Below are 25,348 nucleotides of genomic sequence, written 5' to 3'. Positions count from 1 at the left end.
GCTCAGAAGGGTTAAGTGACTTGTTCAAGCTCACTCAAGCTTTTCTGCTCCAAAGTCTCTGGTTTTTTTATTTCTTCAAGACAAAGTAATTATAAAAACCTAAGTCAAACATAAATCTGTATCATGTAGTACACACCAAAGTGTACTTCAATTCCTTTTGTATTATGCATCGTTTTCAGCTGAAAAAGATATTGCTTATTATGACTATGGAGTCACTGGAGTCATGTTTGTCCTTCTCTTTGGAGCAAAATTACCCAAGTGCATTGACAGTTTCTGAGTTTATTAGGTGCAGAAATACTGGGCTTGAATTATGCAGGTAATAAACTATATATATAAAAGCCTAAGCGACCATTATGACCATGTGACTGGTTGACTGGTCGCTATATGATGTGCACTGACCACCAGGGGGCAGACACTCTGACTGGTAGGTTAGCTTGCTGCTGGGGTCTGGCTGATCGGGACTGAGCAAGATGGGCCACGCATGCCCTGGAGCCCTCCTGCCGTCCCCTCCCCGCCTGGCCAACCTCCCATGTTCCTCCCCGGCCCCGATCGTGCACCGGTGGGGTCCCTTGGCCTGGCCTGCACCCTCTTGCAATCCGGGACCCCTTGGGGGATGTCAGAGAGCCGGTTTCAGCCTGATCCTGCAGGCCAGGCTGAGGGACCCCACTGGTGCACAAATTCGTGTTCCGGGCTTCTAGTAATAATAATAAGCTCTGACTCTGCCTTGGACAGGTGGCTCAGTTGGTTGGTGTGTCATCCCAAATACCAAAAGGCTGCAGGTTTGATCCCTGGTTGGGGCATGTACAGGAGGTACAACTGACGTTTCTCTCTCACACTGATATTTCTCTGTTCTTGGATGAGAATTAAAAAAAACAACCCTGACTCATTTTCACTATTTGGAAAAGCCATGCGCCTTATAGAATTTTTGCATTAAATAGGTAATCCCTGTGAAGAACCTTGCATGGAGCAAATAAAAGAGAAAAGGGGGTACATGGGCCTATTTAATTGCATCATAAATGTACTGCATCCTAACTTTTTTTCATTCACATTCTTAGGCTTAACTGCTAATTTCATTTTTCTAGCAAATGTTTATTGAAAAAGACATTTGCTGTGGTCCATTCATTGTATGTAAAAACCTGGACTAGATTGGGCTATGTAAAGGCACTTTCCCATCAAATCTCTAACCCAAGCATGTCAAACTCACGGACATGCTTGCTCTAAACCCTCACATGGGAGGGGTGATGGCAGGCCTGAAGTCTGTCCAACAAGCACCAAAGTTCCCACTCTGACCCTGCTCTGTGCAATGATCCCCCACACACTGAAGAAACCAGTATCAGACAAAAAGCATGCAGAACACACAAACAATAAAAATGATCTGACATCTCAAACAGAGGCAATGGCAGAGAGGTCCACTGGCATTCACACTGCTACCCAAAGCTGAAGAGGAATCTTGGATGCTGCTAGGAAGTTGTGCTTCTTGATGCCCCTTTATCAAAGGGAGTGTGGCTATGTTACCAGCTATGGGATAAATTAGCTCCATGTAAACAATAGGCTAAAGAAGAAATCCAGCATTAGCAAGTTCAGAGAAAGTACATAGGGCCAAAGCAACCAGGACAAATCTAGCAGAAGGACAGGAAGTTCTGGTATACTAAACTATAAAATTTTGAAAAAATGAACCATAGTTCTGGCTCTAGCTGGTTTGGTTCAGTGAATAGAGCATCAGCCCAAGGACTGAAGGGTCCCAGGTTCGATTCTAGTCAAGGACTCATACCTCAGTTGCAGGCTCAATCCCGGGCCCCAGTTGGGGTGCCTGTGGGAGGCAACCAACCGATGTATCTCTTTTACATCAATGTTTCTCTCTGTCTCTCCTCCTTCCTTCCATTCTCTCTAAAAAAAAAAATCACTGGAAAAATATTGTCGGCTGAAGATTAACACATTGTATGCAGGAAACGTATTTATACGTTTTACGTTGACTGGTAGCAGAGCGCAGGACACGTATTAATATGTTTTTTATAGACTAGCCGTAGTAGAGTCATCCCTTCACACAGTTCTCTGCCTCGCCAAGCATTCAGTGCGATTCTAAGAAAAATAATTCAGTATACATTTTTATAGTAAATCACAAAAAGTTTCCTTTAAAAAATATGTAAAACTAAAGTTATTGTAATTTTACTGAACGTTGCCATTTGCGCAAAAAATTAGCAAAAATGGCCTGCGCCACCTGTTAGCGCGCGATAAAAACTACCCGCAAACAATGTGTTAAAAACAAACAAATAAAAAACAAAGTATTAAAAAAAAGAATCATAGTTCTGGATAAAAGAAAGATTTGAAAATGTTAACATACAGCAGTGATTATTAGGCCTTTGAATTTCACTGACTGGTAAAATCTAGAATGTGCATGTGTTTATGCTTGTGGAGGGAAGTCTAAAAGAGGTTTCCTAAATTTTGTTTTGTGAATGTGAGGATATTGGTGATGGGGGAAGGAGAATCTCCTCCTCCTACTATTTTCATTCAAAAAATAAAAGGTATTTTAATGTCATAGAAAAATTAACAAAACCAAACATTAATTCTTTGAAAGGATCAATAAAATTGACAAACCTTTAGCTAGATTGATAAAAAAATTTTTTTTAATATAGAGAAGACTTAAATTACTCAAATCAAGGACAAAAAAAAGGACATTACTACCTACTTCACAGGAAAAGTATTATAAGAAAATACTATGAACAATGGTATGCCAACAAATTAGATAACTTAGATAAAATGAAAAATTCCTAGGAAGACTAAGCACTAGAACTGATTCAAGGAGAAAAAGAGAATGTGAATATACCTATCTATGTATATAAAACCCTAAATGTCTGGAATGACCAGAATGACCGGAATGACCGAATGACTTGTCGCTATGACACGCACTGTCGGGGGCGGGGCTGGACGGCCAACCTCCTGTGGCCCTTCTGCCCGGCTGGCCCAGCCCTGATTGGGCAGGGCTGGCTGGACCCCACCTGTGTAAGAATTCGTGCACCAGGCCTCTAGTAGCAAATAAAGAGACTCAATTAGTAAATTTTCAACTTCCCCAAAAGAAAAGCCTGGATTTAGATAGATGGCTTCATTGGTGAATTCTACCAAACATTAAAGAAGAATTAAAACCAAACCTTTACAAACTCTTACCAAAAATAGAAGAGGAGGAAACACTTCCTAACACACACACACCTCTATTCGTAAAGTGACAGCTATTTTAATGTCAAACAAAGAAACAGAGTGTTATTGCAGCATAGCCCTTTTTTAGAAAGGGTATTTAAAACATACACACACTTAAAATGAATATTTTTGAAAGCAAGTCTATAAAAATACTAGAGGCCCGGTGCACAACATTTGTGCACTGGGGGGTGGGGAGGGGGGCTGTCCCTCAGCCCAACCTACGCTGTCTTGCAGCCTAAGACCCCTCAGAGGATGTCCGACTGCTGGCTTAGGCCCCCGAGGGGTCCTTAGCGCTGGCGCAGAGACAGGAGAGGCTCCTGCCACCACCACTGTACTTGCCAGCCATGAGCCCAGCTTCTGGCTGAGTGGTGCTACCACTGTGGGAGTGTACTGACCACCAGGGGGGGCATCATCTGCCCCCTGGTGGTCAGCGTGTGTCATAGCAACTGGTTGTTCTGCTGTTTGGTCGATTTGCATAATAGCCTTTTATTATATAGGATATACACTAAGGTTACTATTTAAGAAGAAAGATAACAAGAACAAGAGACATAATACTGCTGCTTACTGCTATGGTGTTTTTGTTTCAATGGCAGGGTAGCCAGGTCATCAATGGAAAGGTCCTGGGCCCATGAAGAACCCCCCACCCCAAGAGTATGGCAGTATACACAGCCAATGGCATCACAGGTCTCTCTTAACTTGCCTAACACTGGAGGGTCAGGAACCTCAGGTGGGGTGGTTTCAGCCCCTGTGCATACAAGAGAAGCTCTCTACCAGACCCCATTCCCTAGTTCCCTCTCTCCCAATTCTTCCACTTAGCAGAAAAAGATACAAGTCAGAGGTGAAAGACACTGCCTATGATCCTACTAGTGCATTAAAATGTGGTTACCTGGGATGAAAACCTCTCACTTTCTTTTTGGGTTTGTATACTCTCCTCTCTTTGGTCTCTACTCTACCACCTGGTGGTAAACTCTGAATTTGGCCATCCCTTAAATCTCCAGCCCATCTATTCTAACTCATTTTATCAGAGTTCTCCAAATTTAGGTTTCTAACATCAGCACATGTTATAACAAATGTACTGCTGTCTTTTTCCATTTTCCCCTATGAATGTATCTTGGAGACCTCAGTAAGAGGCGAGGTTATGCCTACCACAAAATATGAATATCCCTGTCCTTTTTTTCATACCTAAAACCATTTAATGGCATGCCAATTCCACTATAAGGCATAAAAGTCATCTGTTCTGTGTATATGTGTAAGGGGAAGTGGGGGCCTAGTTTATACTATGCTACCTAGGTAATTACTAGAGCTGCCAGCTAGAAGGAACACTTGTGACAAATGTTAACAGCATTTTACTGTTATCTACCATAATTCTTTGCTTCATGATTTCTCTTGCCACCACATCTGAATTTTTTTCTCTCTTTTTACCTTTCTATACATTAAGTCTAACAACCAAACCTGATGGAATCCGTATAACCTGTCTTCTTTGCACATGCCATATAGGATTTACCAGAATCCACGTGTCTTTTGTATGATTCTGTCAACCTCATAAACTTCGGTTCAAACTTTACTTGGAGAAGATTGTCTACTTTCCCTTCTCATTCTTAAAATTTGTTGGTTAAGGCAGAATAGGTTTCTCACATCATACTTAGAATCAAGTTGTCACCAGGTCACCACAGAACAAAGTTCTTTTAGAGGAAGAATTTAATTATTTTTAACTTTGCCATAAGTGTAAACACAAAGAATATATAAATTAGAAAAAAGATAAGTAAAAACTTACTGTTATTGGTACATCTTTTGTTCCTGAATTTAATAAATGAAGATTTAAAACTTTTGGTAGATCTGTTAAAATTGAGGAAAAGAAATATTTCTTAAAACGGTGTGTTTTACAGCAAGTTAGAATCTTATTAGATATCAAATTGAATCTATTCTAGAATGTGAAATAAAATGGCCATCATATTAATAAAAAAAAAATTAGGTAGAATCACCTTACTCATAAACACAGTGAGTGTTACAAGAACTGCCCCACCTCAACAAACCAAACCAAAACATTTTTTTTAGTGAAGCTGACATTAAAGCTTGTAACTTTCTAGCAAAGCACAATGAAGCAAATTAAAAATGTACAATGTGAAATCATCATATTAAAACTGAATCTAATATTAAAAATGGATCTTCAATCTCAAACAAGCAATTTTTAATCACATATGGCCCGTAGACATCCCAAATTACAAGCACAACACAGAGGTTAGGGGTACAGATCCCCACATAGTTGAAAATCCAACTATCACTTTTGGCCCTCTTGAAACTTAACTACATCCTCTCCGTATCTGAGGGGGATTGGTTCCAAGACACCCAGCAGATACCAAAATATGCAGAAGCTCAAGCTCCTTATATAAAAAGGTACAGAACAATGCAGTCTGCCCTCCACAGCCACAGATTCCCAAACACAAATTAAAAATACGGTTTTCAAGGCTTGGTTGGTTGAATCACAGATGCTAAACCTGGGATACAGAGGGACAACTGTATATTTATTGAAAAAATCTACATATAAACAGACCTGAGCAGTTCAAACATATTGTTCAATGGTCAACTGCACTCTCACTTTTTCCTTAAAAAATCCTTAACTTGATGGTTTTCTATTTTAGAATCTGAATTCTTTCTCTGACCATCTTGAACTCATCTTTAACATCATGTCAGTATAATGCAATTAAATAATCAATATCTAAACAAAAATCTAGAAGTAGGTGTGGAATTGGACTCCAACACAGGGATGCTACTTTATGCCTCAACTTCCATTTAGAAAACCTTTCTGAAGGCATCCCATGGCCTTGCTTTGCCATCTGGTAAGCAATGGTGTCCCTCAGAGAAATGGGTATAAACTGCAAGGATTCTCAGTTCCCCACAGTAGATTTGTACAAGATTATACAACCCACTAGAACAGTGGTTCTCAACCTTCTGGCCCGTTAAATACAGTTCCTCATGTTGTGACCCAACCATAAAATTTTTGTTACTACTTCAATAACTGTAATGTTGCTACTGTTATGAATCGTAATGTAAATATCTGATATGCAGGATGGTCTTAGGCGACCCCTGTGAAAGGGTCGTTCGACCGCCAAAGGGGTCGTGACCCACAGGTTGAAAATCACTGCACTGAATTACAAAGGGGTTAAAGTAGAACCATTTAGTACTGAACAGGGTTTTTTTAAGACCTATTAAGACACTGTCTCTTTTTTTACCTTGTGTTCGCAGCGTACCAAAATCTAACATTTCTGTTGAGGAATAAATTCCAGGAGCTTGGAAAGAAGAAAAGTAAACAATTATATTTCAGTTTGCCAGAGTCAGATGCAATGAAAACAAACAAACAAACAAACAAACAAACAAACAAACAAACAAACTTGCAGTGCCTTCAGTTTTCCACAAACCTGTTGTAACTTCAACCTCAACAGGAAGAATGATGAACTCCGTGCTGTCTGAAGCGTTAGTCTTTATTCTTATGAAAGCTGTGTGGTTATCGGCTTCTCTGGAGGAAAAACTGGCTCTCATCACTCCCTTGGTTTCATAAGGAGGAATTTCCTGACAAATTAACAGACCATAATGTAGCACACCTTTTGTAATGTTCCAAAGCCACCAGATTATTAAATAAGATGACATTGACTGAAGGATGCATAATTATTTTATACTAGAGGCCCGGTGCACGAATTTGTGCACCAGCGGGGTTCCTTGGCCTGGCCTGCGGAATAGGGCCGACACTGGCTCTCTGAGATCCCCTGAGGGGTCCCGGATTACGAAAGGGCGCAGGCCAGGCCAACAGACCCCACTGGTGCACGATCGGGATCAGAGTCAGGGCTGGGGAGGAATGTGGGAGGTTGGCCAGCCAGGAAGGGACTGCGGGAGGGCTCCAGGACGTGTTTGGCCCGTCTCGCTCAGACCTGATCGGCTGGACCCCAGCAGCAAGTTAACACGGTCGGAGCATCTGCTCCCTGGTGGTCAGTGCATGTTATAGTGACTGATCAACTGTCTGCCCCTAGAGGTCAGTGCAGGTCATAGTGACTGGTCAATCGGTCGACTGTTTGCCCCCCTGGTGGTCAGTGCATGTCATAGCAAGCGGTTGAGAGGCCTTAGCATATCATTAGCATATTACGCTTTGATTGGTTGAATGGCCAACCAGACACTTAGCATATTAGGCTTTTAATATATAGGATAACTACTAAGAAAAAATACAATGATAATTAAGTATATTCCACTGACTATAAAATACATTCCAATTTGGGAGGATGTTAAAATGTCAAAAATATGCATTGCCACTTTCAAAATAATCATTAAAAGGTAGAATTAATCCATAAAGTCAGTTGTTCTTCAATGTATGGGTGGTGCCTAGGTGCATAATTCAGTCCTGAAATTCTCTAACCAACAGAAATGTCACCATCAGAAGGAAGGTTTTATAGAAGGAGCCTTTATATGGATAACCAAGAAAGCTTCCTTTCTGCACTCCTTTCATTTAAGACCTAACAAAAACAAAGCCTCTAAGTAGAGCTGCAGTTTGCCAACTGTGGTCAGGAAGGCTGTAGTCATGGAAGACAGCACCAATTTTCAGGCACTAGGAAGAAGACATTGAAAAAAATCGGCTTTTTTGGAAAGTGTAATTCTTTTCCTGGTTTTAGAACAATCTGGTTTCCAAGGGATGATGAAAATTTCTCTGCACCTTTTGGCATATTTTAGGAAATCCCTGTGTTTTACATTTTATTGTTCTTCAGTCACCTTACTCTCAACTTTTTAATGTAGGAAGGAGGCGACTGGAACCCTCCTGGGGCCATGAGAGCGAGACCATCCACTCATCCCATTTGCCCATCTCTGGGAGCTGGCGTGGTCTCCGGATTTTCAAGGAACTGAAAATGAGCTGGGGGTAGGTCAAGGCCAACTGACGTTTAGCTTTGTAGGACTAAGAGTCACTCTATCTTTTCTTGTACTCACTGGGAGTATTACAACATTACGTAATTTCTGCTACCATTCATTATATCCTTAATTAGAAACCTGAATCCTCTTATGTTTATTAGATACCAATTATATTTCAAAAACACTTAGTTCTTCTATCTAGATAAATATACAAAGTTAATACCGTATAAAGTTAATTTTCTGAAGCATTGTTTTTATACACTATTTCTCTCAAAGGCTTTTCAAATAATAACTATGAGGTAAAATATTTTACAGAAAGGATATACTAGTAAATGGACTACCTATTATGTATTGCTACCTGATAGTACAGTGGGGCCTTGACTTACGAGTTCCGTGACGGAGCTCGTAACTCAAATTACTCATATGTCAAATCAAAAAGTGAACAAGTGAGACACGTGATGCTGGGCTGATATGTTGTGGCGTTCACTGTGACGTTCGCTGCGCCAACTAGCGGTGGGGTATCTGAAGCTGGCTCATAACCCGAATTTTACCTCGCAACTCAAAGCAAAAAATCGGCTGAGAGACGGCTCGTATCTCGAAAAACTCGTTAGTCGGGACACTCGTAAGTCAAGGCCCCACTGTATGTTTCTATATCTTAGCAGTTAGCTGATCACTGACAAATTTGCATCTAAATGTTTAAGTCCTAAAAAGGCCCTACATATCCTTTCCCTGGTTGAGACTGGTGTTTAACAGTGCAATTCATAAAGAAACACTGATCTTCAGAACTTACTCAGAGTGGCACTGTCAGTGTGAGTGGCCTTGGTACAAAAGCTGCATTTACTTACGTCTTTTCCTCCTTTGATTAAAGCATGGTAGATGACATTAAAACCCAAAACTCTCTATGGCAGGAACCTTTGCAAGTAAGGTAGTTATAACATATTCATTAATTTGGTTAATATTTAGTAGTATTCTCTAAGGAAAAGTGGTTTTCTATGCACTGACACAAACTACTGTTAAATATTCAACATAAGTCACCTAAGAATTTAAAAATTTCCAAGTCATCATAAAAGGCTTGACTATGTTTCCTCTGCAAATGCCATCTCCTCTAATAAGTCTGACTGGTCAATTTTCTACCTTCAAAAATCGAATGGAACTTTCCCACAGGTTGGTTTTTATAAATCTTGGAGTAAGCAAATTATAAGCAATTAGATTCAGAGACAACTTTACCAATATAAAATCTCTTCCTTTCCACAGTGGATTAAAGATTCCACCAATTTTATTCACTGCTCTTTCCAAAAATTACTTTTCTCTGACTCTCTCATCCAATTTTCAAGTATATTTGATATAAATGTAATATTAAGATAGCAATTAAGAAAACGTCACCCATATTTTTTCAGGTGATAAGGAATTAAGTCTCTTCTGGTGTATTTAAGAAAATAACTGGTTTCGTGCGACCACATGTGAGAAGAAAAGGGGTTAGCACTCACCCACAATTTTCTGGTCCCTCCTTGTTGACCTGTTGGAAGTTCTAGGTGAAGATCTCCTCCACTAGAGTACATTTCTACAACCTGCGACAAAAGAGCCATGGCAGTTAAGTTCAAAATCATATCCTCAATGCATGTGACTTGCTGTTTATATGGAAATAAGTTAGATGACCTAATTGTTTATCAGAAAAGATCTAAAAACATTTACAGATATAAATATAGGGTAAGTGTTATGTAATACCACCAGAGTCAGTGCCCCATATGTGTAAACAATGGTGGTAGTTTTAACAAAAACAAGTTGACTTTGAAATATTAAACTGTGAAACAGTGTAGGTGTCTCAAATACTGAATTTTCGAAAATCAATCCATAGGACACTTACAGTTTATGAAAATGATCAAATTATAGAAATACAAATTCTTATAGTAACACAAGTGCTTTTTTATTCACACATCCTATATAATAAAAGGCTAATATGCAAATAGACTGAGCAATGGAACAATCAGAACAACTGGATAACCGGTTGCTATGACGTGCACTGACCACCGGGGGCATGTGCGGAACATGGCAGGCATTGGCCATGACGGGATGGTGGAGTAGGTGAGCGGGGGTGCCAGACCAAGGAGGGGTGCTGGTTTCTGTCATCGGGGCAAGCCTCTGGTGGTTACTGGTAATTCTTTGCTCCTGTGCGCCATGGTCCAGCCTGGCTCTCGTACGGGCCGCCAGAGCCAGCCCTGATCACTCGGCACCATCAGTGGGTGTGAGTGGCGGCTGCGGCCCTGATTACCCCTGAGGGCTTCTCCACCTCCCCCTGTTCCCGAGGGGCGATCAGGGCAGCAGCCACCACTCGCACCTGCTGCTGGTGCCGGCCCCAATTGCTCCGCACTGTCAGTGGGTGTGAGCAGGGCCAGCACCATCAGCACGTGGGAGTGGTGGCGGTGGGAGCAGGGGGCCAGCAGACAGGGGACCAGGGGCTGCGGTGGGAGGGGCTGGGCGAGGGCACGTGGGCCGAGACCCACCTCTGTGCTACCGCAGCCTCGCAGCCCACAGTTCCTTTCAAGGTGCATGAATTCATGCACTGGGCCCCTAGTTTACAATAAGACCTAGCAGTGGACCTAATAGCTGCTACAATTGTGAAACAGTGAAGAGTGTATTATTCTGAGACATATACAACAATTTCAATGTAGTAAGAAAACATTGGGTTTCCACTGGCCGCGAAATCACAGGTGCTGTTACGCCTCTGTGGCTTATACCTATACTCATGATTTTTTAAACTTGTTTTAATGAGTATAACTGATGTACAATAAACTATACATCTTTAAAGTATACAAGATGATGTATTCTGTCTGACATAGGAAGACAGTGTGAAGCTACCATTTCAATTAAGATATGATATATACCCATTACCTCCCAGTTTCCTCATGCCCTTTGCAACCCACCTGTCCCTCTCAGACTCCGTCCAATCCCAGGTAACCACTGAGTTGCTCTCGTCCACTCTAGATTCATTTGTATTTTGTAAAGTTTTATATAAATGGCATCACAAGTCTGTATTCTTGTGTCTGGCTGCTTTTAATCAGTGTAATGATTTTGAAATCCATCATGTTGTTGTATGTATTTATAGGTCATTTCTTTTCAATTTTGTGGATTATCCAATAATTTTTGACCCATTCACCTAGTGATGGACATTTGGGTTGTTTCCAGTTTTGGTCATTACAGATAAGCTGCTATGAACACTGCATTTATAAGTCTGTGTATGGACATCTGCTTCCCTTCCTCTTAGTAAAGACCTAGAAACAGAACAGGTCCTGTGGTAGGAGACTTTCCTTTAATGACAGGTAACCCTACCTCTTAAGAAATAGTACATTTAATTATGCAAATATGGGGTGAAGTAATAAGAGAATGTGTGGAAACCTCAGTAGTTTTATTACAAAAGTCCTCCAGGGGCCTATAGAAAAAGAACCAAGAAGGAAAACAGTAATACTTTAGCATAAGCTTAAAGGTTTTTGGTGAGTGTGGTACTGTTAAAGAAATGCACTGGGCAGACTAGTGAGCTAGGATTTTTTCTTAGTATCATTACACTGATTGTAAGTAATAACAGCTTAACTGATGGGGTAACTATGGAACTTTTTCTGAAAACAAAAACAAAAAACCCTAACAACAAATAAAACCCAAAAATACAAAACAAAATAGAAAACATCACATATTATTTTATTTAACCTTGTAAGGTATTAAGAAAATAAGTGTAACAAAGTTTGGAAACAGAAGATTGAAAGCTATACTACTGATAACAGAGAAATAAATGGGAAAATAGGGGCAGAAAAAGGCTAAATTATAAAATCAAAGGAAAGTTTATATTAAAACTAGTTATGTGATACATTTTTGATTTTTAGTCCAGTGCTAATTATCCTAATTTAATGAAGTCTAGGGGAAAAAGAAATCCAAAAATATAGACACAATATAATTTACTTTTAAAATTCCCGCAAAGAATGTTTATTTTTTTGTGCCCACACACATGCTCGTGCAAAAGCATGGAAAAGGGCTGACCTGACACACACCAAGATCATATGAATAGTATTTACAAGAAGGGCATGGGTTTGGAGTTGTGCTAATACAATACTTAGCTGCTTCACTTGGTTATTTAAGTTTAAATTTGTTGAAATAAATTGTTCAACTCCTCAGGTACCCTAGCCACAGATTCAAGTGCTCAATAGCAACATGTGACACGTGCCTACTGTACTGGAAAGAGCAGATACAGCCCTAGCCAGTTTTGTTCAGTGGATAGAGCATTGGCCTTGGACTGAAGGGTTCCAGGTTTGATTCCGGTCATGGGCACATGTCTGGGTTGTGGGCTTGATCCCCAGTAGGGGGTGTGCAGGAGGCAGCCGATCAGTGATTCTCTCTCATCACTGATGTTTCTATCTCTCTCTCCCTCTCCCTTCCTCTCTGAAATCAATAAAAATTTATTTTTTTTAAAAAAAGGAAAAAAGAAAAAGAAAGAGCAGATACAGAAGTTCTCCATCCCAGAAAGTTATACTGGATGGTGCTGGATTGGAAGGGAAGAAGTTTGATGGGACTTTTACTTTATACTTGTTTGAATTAACATTTTTCCCAGGGAAAACATACTCGTGTGTGTGTATTGTACAATGAAAAAAATCAGATGCAATTCCTTGCTTTACAGTATTTTCTTAAATTTAAGGTTAAGACTAATGACAGTATAACATATGATAGAACTACTAGGTTAAGGTGACTTCCATACAGAGTTCCAGTTATAAAATACACAAGTTGCTGAAACCGGTTTGGCTCAGTGGATAGAGCGTCGGCCTGTGGACTGAGGGGTCCCGGGTTCGATTCCGGTCAAGGGCATGTGCCTTGGTTGCGGGCATATCCCCAGTGGGAGATGTGCAGGAGGCAGCTGGTCGATGTTTCTCTCTCATCGATGTTTCTGACTCTCTGTCTCTCTCCCTTCCTCTCTGTAAAAAATCAATAAAATATATTTTAAAAAAAATACACAAGTCCTGTAAATGTAAAGGTACAGCACGGTGACTATAGCTAATAATGCTGTTTTGCATATTTGAAAGTTGCTAAGAGTAGATCTTAAAAGTTCTTGTCACAAGAAAAAAAGGATTGTAACCATGCATGGTGATGGATGTTAACTAGACTTATTGTGGTGACCATTTCACAATATACTAGTATACAAATATGGAATCATTATATTGTATAACTAAAACTAATATAATGTTATATGTCAATTATATATATCAATCTTTAAAACGCCCATCAAGTAGGACCTTGGATTTTTAAAAAATGTTTCCCTCAAGAAGAGTGCTTTCCAGATAATCTACATTGGTTTTAAGAAGACAGCTTTGGTTTTTTTATTTGCTCTCTTGTGTGTGGTAAAAAGTCTATTGGGCTAAATCTTCTTGAATTAAAATGTTTAACTAGAAAAAGCCTATAGATGAACAAAAGAAAACAAGTCAGTATTAAATCCAGAGAAGGAACTGTTCTAGCTGATAGCCTGATGGCTTGAGGCTGAGGAGAAAAGGCTGTAAGGCCACTTAAACAACTGTAGGCCGCCCACCGCCTGCCCAGTCCAGGAGCCTCCCTCCGCTCCGGCCACCCCAGAGGGGGCGCCCTGGGAGCTCTGTCACCTCCCTGTGGCAGTGCGGCAGCCACTGGGTCAGGGTCTGACAGAACGAAGAACAAGCTTTTTGTTTCAATGTCTTTGACTAAAAGTAGTCAAAATAAGAAAGTAGCAAGAATTTACGAGGTTTCTGCCGGGAAAATACATCATTACCTAAAGTAGTAAAAGGACAGAAGTAACAGATAGATGGTGATGAAGAGAGAACACTTTTCATGTACAAGCAAGCAGGACCCAAGATTTTTCCTTTTGTGAGGAAGTTATCTAATGGAAAAAAAGGGGGTGTCTGCAATACCTTCAACAATAAAGATAAATTTAAAAAGCTAAACTCCGGGCAGACTGTTTTCATTAGTAGCTCTCCTCAGCCAGTGCCAGCAAGTGCTTTCTTACTACTTCAGCACAGGATTCCTAAGCACAATTCAAGCTCTGAAAATCTCGTCTTCTTCCTCATTTCCCCTTTCATTGTTTATGAACATGTCTACCAGAGGGCTCTTGGATGATAAAAACCATTTTGGTTACCAGCTCACCACAATATATAGTATTTCCCTCCACTTGTCATTTTCAAGATATTGTAAGTCCTGCAGGGTTGGTCCTAACAAACTCTGGGGGCTCTGGGTGTAGATATTAGGAACCACTCTGGAAAGCAACCGCATCTCCATCCAACACAGACAACAGAACTAGATAAGCTATAGCGGTGGCAAACGTCTTGTACTTGGAAGTCACTAGGGATGTGGGTGGAGTTTGGGAAAATATCTGAAGAAGCCACAACCAGCCACACCCACTGTGGAAGAGACAAGGAACCAGTGAGGAAGGATTTCACATTTAAAAACAATTACTACTAAAAGATTGGATAAGATAAAGAGTTAGATTAAAAAAAAATTCCCACTGGCAGGTATGCTCAGTGGTTAGAGCATCAGCCCACACACCAAAGGGTTCTGGGTTTGATTCCTGGTCAGGGGTACCTGCCTGGGCTGCGGGTTCATTCTCTGTCCCCTGGTCAGGGGTGTGTGCGGGAGGCAGTTGGTTGATGTGAGAGAGAGACATTGATATTTCTCTCTGTCTCTCCCCCACTCCCTTCTACTCTCTCTGAAAAGCAATGGAAAAAACATTCTCTGGTGAGAATTAACAAAGAAAACAAAATAAAAATAAAGTTGCTTTTAATCATGATTCTCTATTACCCTTCTCTTAGACTTCAATGTCCAGACTACCATCACCAAAAAATTATTATCAAAAAATAGGTAAAAAAATAAAAATAAAAGTATAAACTGTGTTTTTAAAAATTTATATTGGACCAGAAAGATTATATGCAAGAAAAGTAGAAGCCTTGTATAGTGGAAAGCTCTTCTTAAATTAAATGCAGAGCTGCCTAAATTGTAATACCAGAGAAGCCATAATTGTAATGGTTCCAAAAATCCAGTATCTAGCCTGCTGACATTCAAAATTTAGGCCACAGCAAGATACATTAAAATACCCCTCTTCAACACATCTTTAAAACCCCATTATTTTAAAGTCTTGAAAATGGAGATTTTAAGCTAAGCATTAATTTCTACCAAAATCACCATCAGAGACTCACCTGCAAAGGCTCACTGTGAGGGTTGTGTATGTTTATTATAGGTGAGAAACTGCTATTCACAGGGACTCTAGCCCCAAGGAATGGCCTCAATCGATAAGGATTTGGAACTCCAACTCCAAATACCTGTTTCAAAGTAGGAAAAAAAGCAGTATGAGTTGCTTGTATAACTAACATTTTTATAGGTCATGATTGATTGATCTAGGGAAAACTGGTGAGTCTAACACAGATGAGAAAAGTTTCAACTCCCTTTAAAAGGAGCACACATGTGGTTTCTATATCTGATTTGGCTACATATTTGATTTACTACCAAGCATTTGGAATAATTTATATGATATACTGGAAGTAAAATGATAGCAGTCCTTCATGAAGTTGTGGGATAGACAAGAAAATAAGGGCCTCAAAAGATTTCCCTACTCCAACCCTTAAGAGATGAATGTAGGGCCCAGACAATCTCTCAAATACCAAGCCCAGCCCTAGGTCATGCCCACATGGGAGGTCCCGGGTTGACTAATCAGTGTTAGCCAGTCATTCAAATGGCAAATATTTACAAAGTGCCTACAATGTGTTAGACACAAACAAACACAGTAGTGAATAACTGAATAGTGAACAAGACAGATAATGCACCTGCTCTCATGAAACATACATTCTAGAATGCGTGAGAATGCATAACAATAGAAGGTTTAAAAAATGGGAAATGTCATACAGAACAACTGGCTAAAGGAAGGAGGGACTTCTTCTACAGATGGTGGTCAGGGTAGTCTTCTCCGGGGTGGGGTGGGGTGTGTGTGACATGAGTTGTCATCTGAAAGATGATAAAAGCCAGCACTGGGAGTAGATTCAGGTGAGGGGAATGTACAGGCAAAGGCTTGAGGCAGGAAAGGGCTTGGCTTGTTTGAAGATCAGGAAGAAAAAGAGAAGTATGGTAAAATGGGATGAGGTAGGAGATCTATATAGGAATCAGGTTCTTAGATCCTTGTAGGTTTTGGTCAGAAGTTTACACTTTGCTCTAAGAGCAATGGGAAAACCTAAGGATGTACATGCGAAGTCAACTAGATCTGATTTATGTTTAAAAAAGACCACTCTGACTACAGGGATTGGGGCGGAATGGAAGGCCAGTTAGAAGCTACTATGTAATAGAGTGAGAGATAATGACAGCTTGAAACAGGGATAGGGAACATCCGGCCTGTGGGCCCTATAAGGCCCACAAAATCATTTGGTCTGGCCCTGCCAACGCATTAGGGGTGAGTTAATTAAATGTTTGACCAAATACAGCAGGCTAATTTTTAAGTTGATAATTTTGTATGGCCTGCAAATGATGTTATAAATATCCAAATGGCCCTTGGCAGAAAAAAGGTTCCCCACCCCTGGCTTAGAAGATGGCAGTGAGTAGGAGAGAGATGGACAGAATCGATATATATTTAGAAGGAAGACTGAGGTAAAGAAAGACAGTTGGCCACTGAGGCTCATCTTGAGAACAACCTGATCATGACACTCAAGTAGTCCAGACTGGCCATGACACCTAGGTCACTTGGGGTGCCTCTGCAGGACAAAGGTCTTCATATTCTAATGACAGTCTCTTTATTTACTCCACAGGTGCATGTTAACACATTGCAGATGAATCACGAGAATTCTCATGTTTTCTGTTCTAAGGCTTGTGGCCAGTCACGAGAATTCTTTAACCCTTTGAGTGCCAACCAAATATCCTAGGAACTACGCTAAAATTGCCAAGGCATTTTTGCTGATTTTACAGCAGTTTAGAAAAAAAATTATGAATTGCAAGTAAATGAAGTTACATATTCAAAAAACTGAAGGAAACCTTTACTACATTGACATATTTATCAATATCATCATCACTAATAAAAGCAGACTTAGAACTGGACGCCATTTCGAAGCTTAGATAGCGCGCCTGGCACTTTTGGCGAAAGACAGGAGGAGCACAATCACGCTCCCCGGCACTCTAGGGGTTAAACAGGTATTAGCTTGAAAGAACATGTAATAAGTAACTTCAAAATGCGATGGGTATTTAATTGTAAAGCGTGCCCGTAACGTTTATGTAAAACGTTTTTTGTGCTCGTTCAGTAGAAACTGATCTGGCCACTGGGTAAAGCCGGCAATAGAACTGCTGGTCCACAAAGGGTTAATATGAGTGTCATCTACAAAGCACCGTGGTTATTTATCTACACAAGCCTTTAAAGTTTACTGACTGCCTACTAAACAACCATTAAAGACTTCCTTTCATTAAATAAGTACAATATATGCTTATGACTAAATGGAATGTTTACTTTGATACTAGTTTTCAAAGTAAATCAAGTGGTCTGGGCACTGGAGAAGAAATGTTCAAAAACAAAATCACAAAAACTGGAAAGTAAAACAATGAAACAATTGAGTTCTATGGCAATAGCACAGTGGCTAAGAGACTGGTCTTCAGAGTTACAAAGTCATGGGTTGAATTTCTGCTCAACAACCTACTAATCGCATAATCTGGGCAAATTAAAAAACCTTTATACATTTCAGCTTCCTTATCTAAACAATTGAGAATAACAGTATCTATAACACAGGCAGAAGTGTATGTAAAGTATGAGGAATTCTTAAAAATCTTGATAAACTTGATTATAAAAATCTTGATTCAAAAAACAGTATTTTTTTAATAATCTGAATAACTGTACATAAAAAATAAGCTTATTAAAAAATGTAAAACTATACATTTACTAAGAAAAGCAGGCATGTATGTTTTAATTTTGAAACTATTATTGAGTATGTTTCACAAGTATGCAAAAAGTAAAAAGAATTTAGTGTGAAAATATTTTTATGATTCTTTTGTCAATCAATCTTACATTAACACTTTAGCAGTAGCTTTATTCATTTGTTCAATCTAATTTGAACAGGTATATTCACAGACACAACAATAGGTATACAAATACTTCAAGTCTAAACTCTTACATTTTCTATTATCCTTAAAAGTTATTAAAGAGAGATTGTAAAAGCTGCTCATGTTATAGGTCGAAGATGATGACTATATTTTAGAAAACAAATGAACGTTTTAATATTGGTTCTTACCTGGTAGGTAAATACCCCATGATTAGATGTATTAATAAATAAAGTATTTTCTACATTTCCTACTACTCTTGCAAGAAAAACTACATCAAATGATGTATTTCCTCCTGGAAGAATTTTCTGTAAAAGAACAGCAATAAATAAATTAGTAACCAAAAAATCAGATCATGCTAATCACAATTAGATAGCTCAAGTTCTCTAAAACAAATATCTTAAAACTAGAGGCCCGGTGCATGAAATTCGTGCATGGTGGGGTGGGGAGCAGGGGTTCCTCAGCCCGACCAGCACCCTCTCCAATCCGGGAGCCCTCAGGGAATGACCTACTGACTGCACAGGCCCGTTCCCCTTAGTTCTCTGGTGTCTGCGGGGCCTGCTTGGCGCTCCCGGGTCGCTGCGGGCGAAGGCCAAGCAGGCCCTGCTGTGCGCTGTCTGCCGGGCCCGTTTGGCTGCTCCTGGTTCACCACGGCAACGGCCAAGCAGGCCCTGCTCTCAGCGGTCGCCCCCCGGGACTGGAGGACTCCAGTGGGGCTGAGAGGACTGGGTGCCACCATCTTGTAGCTATGGGCACCACCATATTTGTGTTGGAGTGACAGTTAATTTGCATATTACGCTTTTATTAGATAGGATAATTTCCATAAACTACCCCCCCCCCCAAGTTTAAGCTGTAAATTAGCCAAGCCAAACTATTTTGCAATGGAAAAATAAAAAAGATGTCTTCGGAATGGAGATTTAGTCACATATCTTTGAAAATACCAGTCTAAAACCCCACACAACAGAAGGTTTCCCTGGATTCTGTTCATTCAGCAATCACGGGGCTGCAATGCAGTGCCTCATTACAGGCTGCTGTTCCTCATCACACAATTAGCAGGAGTGAGCTGAACCTGAACTTTTTACATACTTCTATGAAGCAGCAACCTGTGCTATTCCAAAGAAATAAGCGCAGACCTTAACCCCTTGTCCTCTGCTCCCCATTCACACAAGGCACAAAACACACAGCACCTTCCACTAAGGAAAGAAGATAGGGGGGACAATATATGCAAGAACTTACTCCTGTTATCTTGTGCAAACTGAGAATGTCATTGTAGTTAGCAAAGAAATTATTACAACAAAACAACAGGGCTGCTTGAGAAGTTTGAGAGACTGCGACTGCAGTTCTGTCTGCAACAAAGCCTTAAAATGCATTTCAATGAAGTCATCAACCTCGCTCATTCTGCCTCTATGTCTAAAATCCTAAAATACTCCTCAAATTATAGCTTAAAATATGATATTGAGACTTCTGACTTCACCTTAGCAAGTAGAAAGCTATGAAGCACATTTCTCCTGCATTATCAATAACAAAAAAATAACCTTTGTGTATCAACTAGCCCAGAATCTAATGAGAGAAAAGCATCTCCAGGGAGAGAGGGAATGTGAGTACTGGCTCACACATGGCAGAGAATGGGAAGATGAGGCTTCCACCCAGAGGGTAAAATAAATTCAGCTAAAATGTTTACACACTGCTAAGGGCTGAGTGTGGGCTAAAATACGAATATAGAACTTTTGGATGCTATAGACACCAAGTGGAGGCCACACCTGAGCCAAAAATCAGTAACAGAAAGTATCTGGTAAATTCCTACATAGTCTGAAATGAAGCCAACACCTTCAAAATAATCCACTGGTCAAAGAAGCAGTCACTACAGAAATTATAAAATATTTTTATTTAATTGAAAATGAAAACACAACATATCAAAAATTGTTGGCTGCAATGAAAGCAATACTTGGAAGGAAATTTACAGTATTACACACTTGCTAGTACTTAAAAAAACAAAGCCTCAAATCAATAATCCATGTTTCTACCTTAAAAATGTAGAAAAAAAACCCTGGCTGGGTGGCTCAGTTAGGTGGAGCATCCATCGTCCAATACACCAAATGGTTGTGGTTTAATCCCTGGTCAGGGTGTGTATAGGCCGCAACCAACTGATGTTTCTTTCTCATACTGATGTTTCTCTCTCCCTTCCTCTTTCTCTGAAAATCAATAAAACATAGACCCAGGTGTGGATTAAAGTAAACAAATAAATATATCCTTTGGTGAGAATTAAAAGAAAAGAAAAAACTTGACCTGCTTTACTTTACTTGAGATATATATATATATATATATAGTGTCCCTCAAAAATGTATACACATACATTTTTTGATAGCTCAATTGATGTTTATTTCCTTTCTGATTTAACCCATTTGAATTAATAATTATTCAAAGTGTGTACTAGTATACATTTTTGAGACACCCTGTATATCTATATATAGATCTATCTATCTGTCTAGATAGATAGCTTCAAATAGAAAGTTGGCATTTGCTGTTTCAAAAAAGCAAGTTTATGATTCTGCTTAACAAAACTACATGACAGAAATGGAGGCTGGGAGTTGAAGCTGTAGCATCACATAGCTAAGCTTTCTTAAAAGCCAAAATATGTTAATATTTAGTCAGGTGCACATTTGGCTCAGTTTTCAAAGCAACAAGAAGGAAACCACTGATTGAAAATTAGAAAAAGAAAAAATATTTAACCCTTTTCCTCCTCCTTTCTTTCCATTCAAATTTTAAAGGCAAATATTACTTTCTGCTATTATTGGAATTTTACCCTAGTCCTATATAATAAAAGGTTAATATGCAAATAGACCGAACGGAGGAGTGACCCGTTGCTATGACATGCACAGACCACCAGGGGGCAGATGTTCAATGCAGTATCTGCCCCCTGGTGGTCAGTGCACTCCCACAGGTGGAGTGCCGCTCAGCCAGAAGCCTTGAGCCAGTCATGCTTTTAGTGTTGTAGCTAAGAACTCTGTGGAGAGCAGGCCTAAGCTGGCAGTCAGACATACCTCGAGGGCTCCTGGACTGAGAGGGGGCACAGGCCAGGCTGAGGGACACCCCCCAAGTACACGAATTTCATGCACTGGGCCTCTAGTGGTGGAGCAGGTGAGTGGGGGTGCCAGACCAAGGCGGGGAGCCAGTTGCCGTCATCGGGGAGATACTGGTGATTACTGAAAATTCTTTGCTCCTGCACGCCACAGTCCTGCCCAGTGCTCACACCTGCTGCCGGCGCTGGTCCCGCTTACACCCACTGCTAGTGCTGGCCCCAATTGCTCCACACCATCAGTGTGTGGGAGTGGGGCTGCCGGCAGATATGGGACCGGGGGCGAGGGCGGGAGGGGTCAGATGGGGGTGCAGAGGATGGGCCGAGACCCACCCCTGTACCCACCACAGCGTCATGGCCCACAATTCCTTTCAAGGTGCACGAATTCATGCACTGGGCCCTAGTATCAAATGAGGGGTTAATATCCAAAACACATAAAAAAGTCATACACCTCAGTAACAGAAAAACAAACAAACAAACCAAATAAAAAATGGGCAGAAGATCTAAGTCGACATTTTTTTCTAAATTAAGATATCCAAATGGTCAACAAGTATATAAAAATATGCTCAACATCACTAATCATCAGGAAAACGCAAATCAAAATCACAGTGAGCCCTGGTTGGTGTGGCTCAGTGGTTGAATGTCGACCCATGCACTAAAAAGTCGCCAGTTCAGTTGAGGCACATATCTGGGTTGCAGGCTTGATCCCCAGTAGGGGGCACACAGCAGGCAGCCAATCAATGTTTATCTCTGTCCTCCTCAAAATAAAAAAATCAATAAAAACATATTTTAAAAAAACACAGCACAGTGAGATATCACCTCATACCTCTTAGAATGGTTATCATTAAGAAAAGAAGAGGTAACAGTTATTGTGGATGGGGAGATAAGGGAATCCTTATACACTGTTGGTGAGAATGTAAACTGGTGCACTCATTATGCACAACTATGAAAATTCCACAAAATATTAAAAAGAACTATCATATGATCCAGCAATCTCACTTCTGGGTATATATATCCAAAGGAAATGAAAACAGTTATCAATGCGATATATGCACACCCACAGTTATTGCAACATTATTCACAATAGTCAATATGGAAACAACTAAGTGTCCATTAACTGATGAATGGATAAAGAAATTGTGATACATACACAATGGTTTACTATTCAGGCATGAAAAAAGGAAATCCTGCCAGTTGACAACACAGGTGCATCTTGAGGGCATAATGGTGAGATAAATCAGATAGAGACAAATACTTAATGATATCACTTTTATGTGGAATCAAAAAAGTTGAACTTGTAAAAACAGAGTAATGGTGGTTACTAGGGGCTGGAGGAGAGAAGATTGGAGATATATGCTGTTTAAAGGTACAAATATGCAAGTAAGTAGATAATTTCTGGAGATCTAATGCGGAGAATAGTGATAACAGACAACAATACTGTAGTATAAACTTCAAAGTTCCTAAGAGACTAGATCTTAACGGTCCCACCACAAAAAAGAAAAAAAAGATAATTATGTGATGATAGAGGTGTTAGCAAACCCTATGGTGGTAATCATGTTGCAACATATAAATGTTCCAATTCAAGGTACATTTACACAATGTACCTTAAATTTACACAACACAATTTATGTCAATTATATCTCAAATTAAAAGAAAAAAATGAACCACACCCTCACTGTATTAATCTATCTCTTCTCAGTTTGTTTCATCACCTAACATCTTATAAAATTTACTTATTCCTCCTGCAGGACTGGGGCCTCTCACAATGCTAGCAAAGAACAGGAACTTAAATGCTGAAGGACTAAAATGGACTTAACTGTCCAAGAAGTCACTTTGTAGACAGAATTTCCCAAAGATAGGGGAAAAAACGAGAGTTCAGAAGTGGGTCTGAGAGATGGGAGAAGTAGTAATTAGCATAGAACGTGAGCTTCTGGCAGGACAGAGGGGTGTGAGACTTGGCCTCTGGGTGGCCGCTGAGGATGACAGGTGAGAAAGGCGTCCTGAGACTAACCAGCCTTCACTGGGTTTGGGGTGGATGAAGGTGTTTTTGTGGATGCAGTGGAAGCAGGGGTATGTTGTGACACCCAACCATAAAATTGTTTTCGTTGCTACTTCATAACTGTAATTTTGCTACTATTATGAATCATGATGTAAATATCTGGTATGCAGGATGGTCCTAGGTGACCCCTGTGAAAGGGTCATTTGACCCCCAAAGGGGTCACGACCCACAGGTTGAGAACTGCTGCAATAGGGCCTGTAACACAGTGAAGCAGGCCTTGGCCAAGGGGCGTGGTGCCATCAGATGGTGGCCCAGGGGGAGAGAGGGCCCTGCGGGTGGAGGACTCTGCCTGTTCACATCCTCCCATTGAACGCATTGATGGCCCAGCCTGTCTTCCTCCAGCCTGCAGAGTCTCTGTCCATCGACTCCCATTAGACCGAATGTTTGTAACACTCATTTCAGCCTGTTAAACGTTCTCTGTCAACTCTTCCTGCAGAGTCTTATACAGTCTTCAGTTAGGTTGTAAACTACCTAATGTCTAGGGGCCACACAGGTTTCTTGTATCTCCTCACAGTTTATAGAATGCTGCCAACTGGGAATGTAACTGATACTCAAAATGCTCTTTTAATTGAATTTTCTTTTTTTGTTTTATATTTAGGATATAAAATGTACTTCCCCCATCTCTCAGACCCACTTTTATATTTTACTTATTGGGGAATAAAGCTGTCAGTGAATAATGTCTCGGGAAAAAATTTATTTATTTACAACTCTTGCCTCCCCTATGCTGCTGTCATACCTCCTTTTTCCCCCTACACAGAGATAAGTATCATAAAAAGAACCTCTGTTAGTCACTGATAAATACCAAGTTCCTGGAAACTAGTAGGCACTCAACAAATATTTGTTAAATTAATTAATTCCTACTTCCACACAGATGGCAAACTATTTTTTTAATTTACATTTTCTTATGTTTTAAATTTCAAAAGTAGTAAGTGCTTATTTCACCTGGTGATACCTTGTAAAGATACAGTGGGGCCTTGACTTACGAGTGTCCCGACGAATGAGTTTTTCGACATACGAGCCGTCTCTCAGCCGATTTTTTGCTTTGAGTTGCGAGCTAAAATTCGGGTTACGAGCCAGCTTCAGATACCCCACCGCTAGTTGGCGCAGTGAACGTCACAGTGAACGCCACAACATCAGCCCAGCATCATGTGTCTTACTCGTTCACTGTTGATTTGCCATACGAGTAATTTGAGTTACGAGCTCCGTCACGGAACGAATTAAACACATAAGTCAAGGCCCCACTGTATATGAAATTAATGCCACCAACCCATCTCATTCTCTTCCTTGTCAGGTTATCCAGTTAACCTGTGTATCTGTCTATACCAGCCATGGGAAAACTACGGCCCGCGGGCCGGATCCAGCCTGTTTGAAATGAATAAAACTAAAACAAAAAAAAGACCATACCCTTTTATGTAATGATGTTTACTTTGAATTTATATTAGTTCACACAAACACTCCATCCATGCTTTTGTTCCAGCCCTCCGGTCCAGTTTAAGAACCCATTGTGGCCCTTGAGTCAAAAAGTTTGCCCACCCCTGGTCTATACAGTACATTACTCTGATTCTTCTTAAGATATCCAAATATATAGAAATGTTGTTTTTTAAAAATGATACCATATTCTACTCTACAATGTGCTTTACTACATATTAACATATATACCACAGCACATCCTATCTAATAAAAGAGAAACATGGTAATTAGCCATACATCTGCTACCCTTCCCATTGGCTAATCAGGGCGATATGCAAATTAACTGCCAGCCAAGATGGCGGCCGGCAGCCAGGCAGCTTGAAGTGAACATGAGGCTTGCTTGCTTCAGTGACAGAGGACTCCAATGTTCCCCGCCTGCTGCTGCTGGCCTCTGAGCTTGCAGTTTGAAACAATGTTGCAATTATAGAAACTAAGCTAAACCCCAGAAACCTGCTTTCAGCTGTCAGAGCTGGAGCTAGCAGGACCACAACAATGTTACAATTATAGAACCCAAACAAACCAGATACCTGCTTTCAGCAGCCAAGGTCTCAGAGCTGGAGCCGAGCCTCAGAGCTAAAGCAGGATCTCAGCTCCAGTAACAGCCA

At 40.4% G+C, this 25,348-nt stretch overlaps 1 protein-coding gene across 1 annotated transcript in view; it reads right to left on the bottom strand.

Moving 5' to 3' along the window:
- TMEM131 (transmembrane protein 131) overlaps positions 1-25,348 on the bottom strand; it is a 178,074-nt gene that overhangs the window by 101,906 nt on the left and 50,820 nt on the right. Inside the window, exons 7-12 of the mRNA XM_015570023.1 lie at positions 18,330-18,446; positions 15,273-15,395; positions 9,567-9,647; positions 6,609-6,759; positions 6,423-6,479; positions 4,967-5,028 (exon numbers count right to left, since the gene is read on the bottom strand). Coding sequence (XP_015425509.1) covers positions 4,967-5,028; positions 6,423-6,479; positions 6,609-6,759; positions 9,567-9,647; positions 15,273-15,395; positions 18,330-18,446 — 591 coding nt within the window. The remainder of the gene's footprint in view (positions 1-4,966; positions 5,029-6,422; positions 6,480-6,608; positions 6,760-9,566; positions 9,648-15,272; positions 15,396-18,329; positions 18,447-25,348) is intronic.

Source organism: Myotis davidii, unplaced genomic scaffold (genome assembly GCF_000327345.1).
Source record: "Myotis davidii unplaced genomic scaffold, ASM32734v1 scaffold1065, whole genome shotgun sequence".
Classification (NCBI taxonomy): domain Eukaryota; kingdom Metazoa; phylum Chordata; class Mammalia; order Chiroptera; family Vespertilionidae; genus Myotis; species Myotis davidii.
The sequence above is the reverse complement of the archived record's forward strand: the minus strand, read 5'-3'. Positions and strand labels throughout refer to the sequence as shown.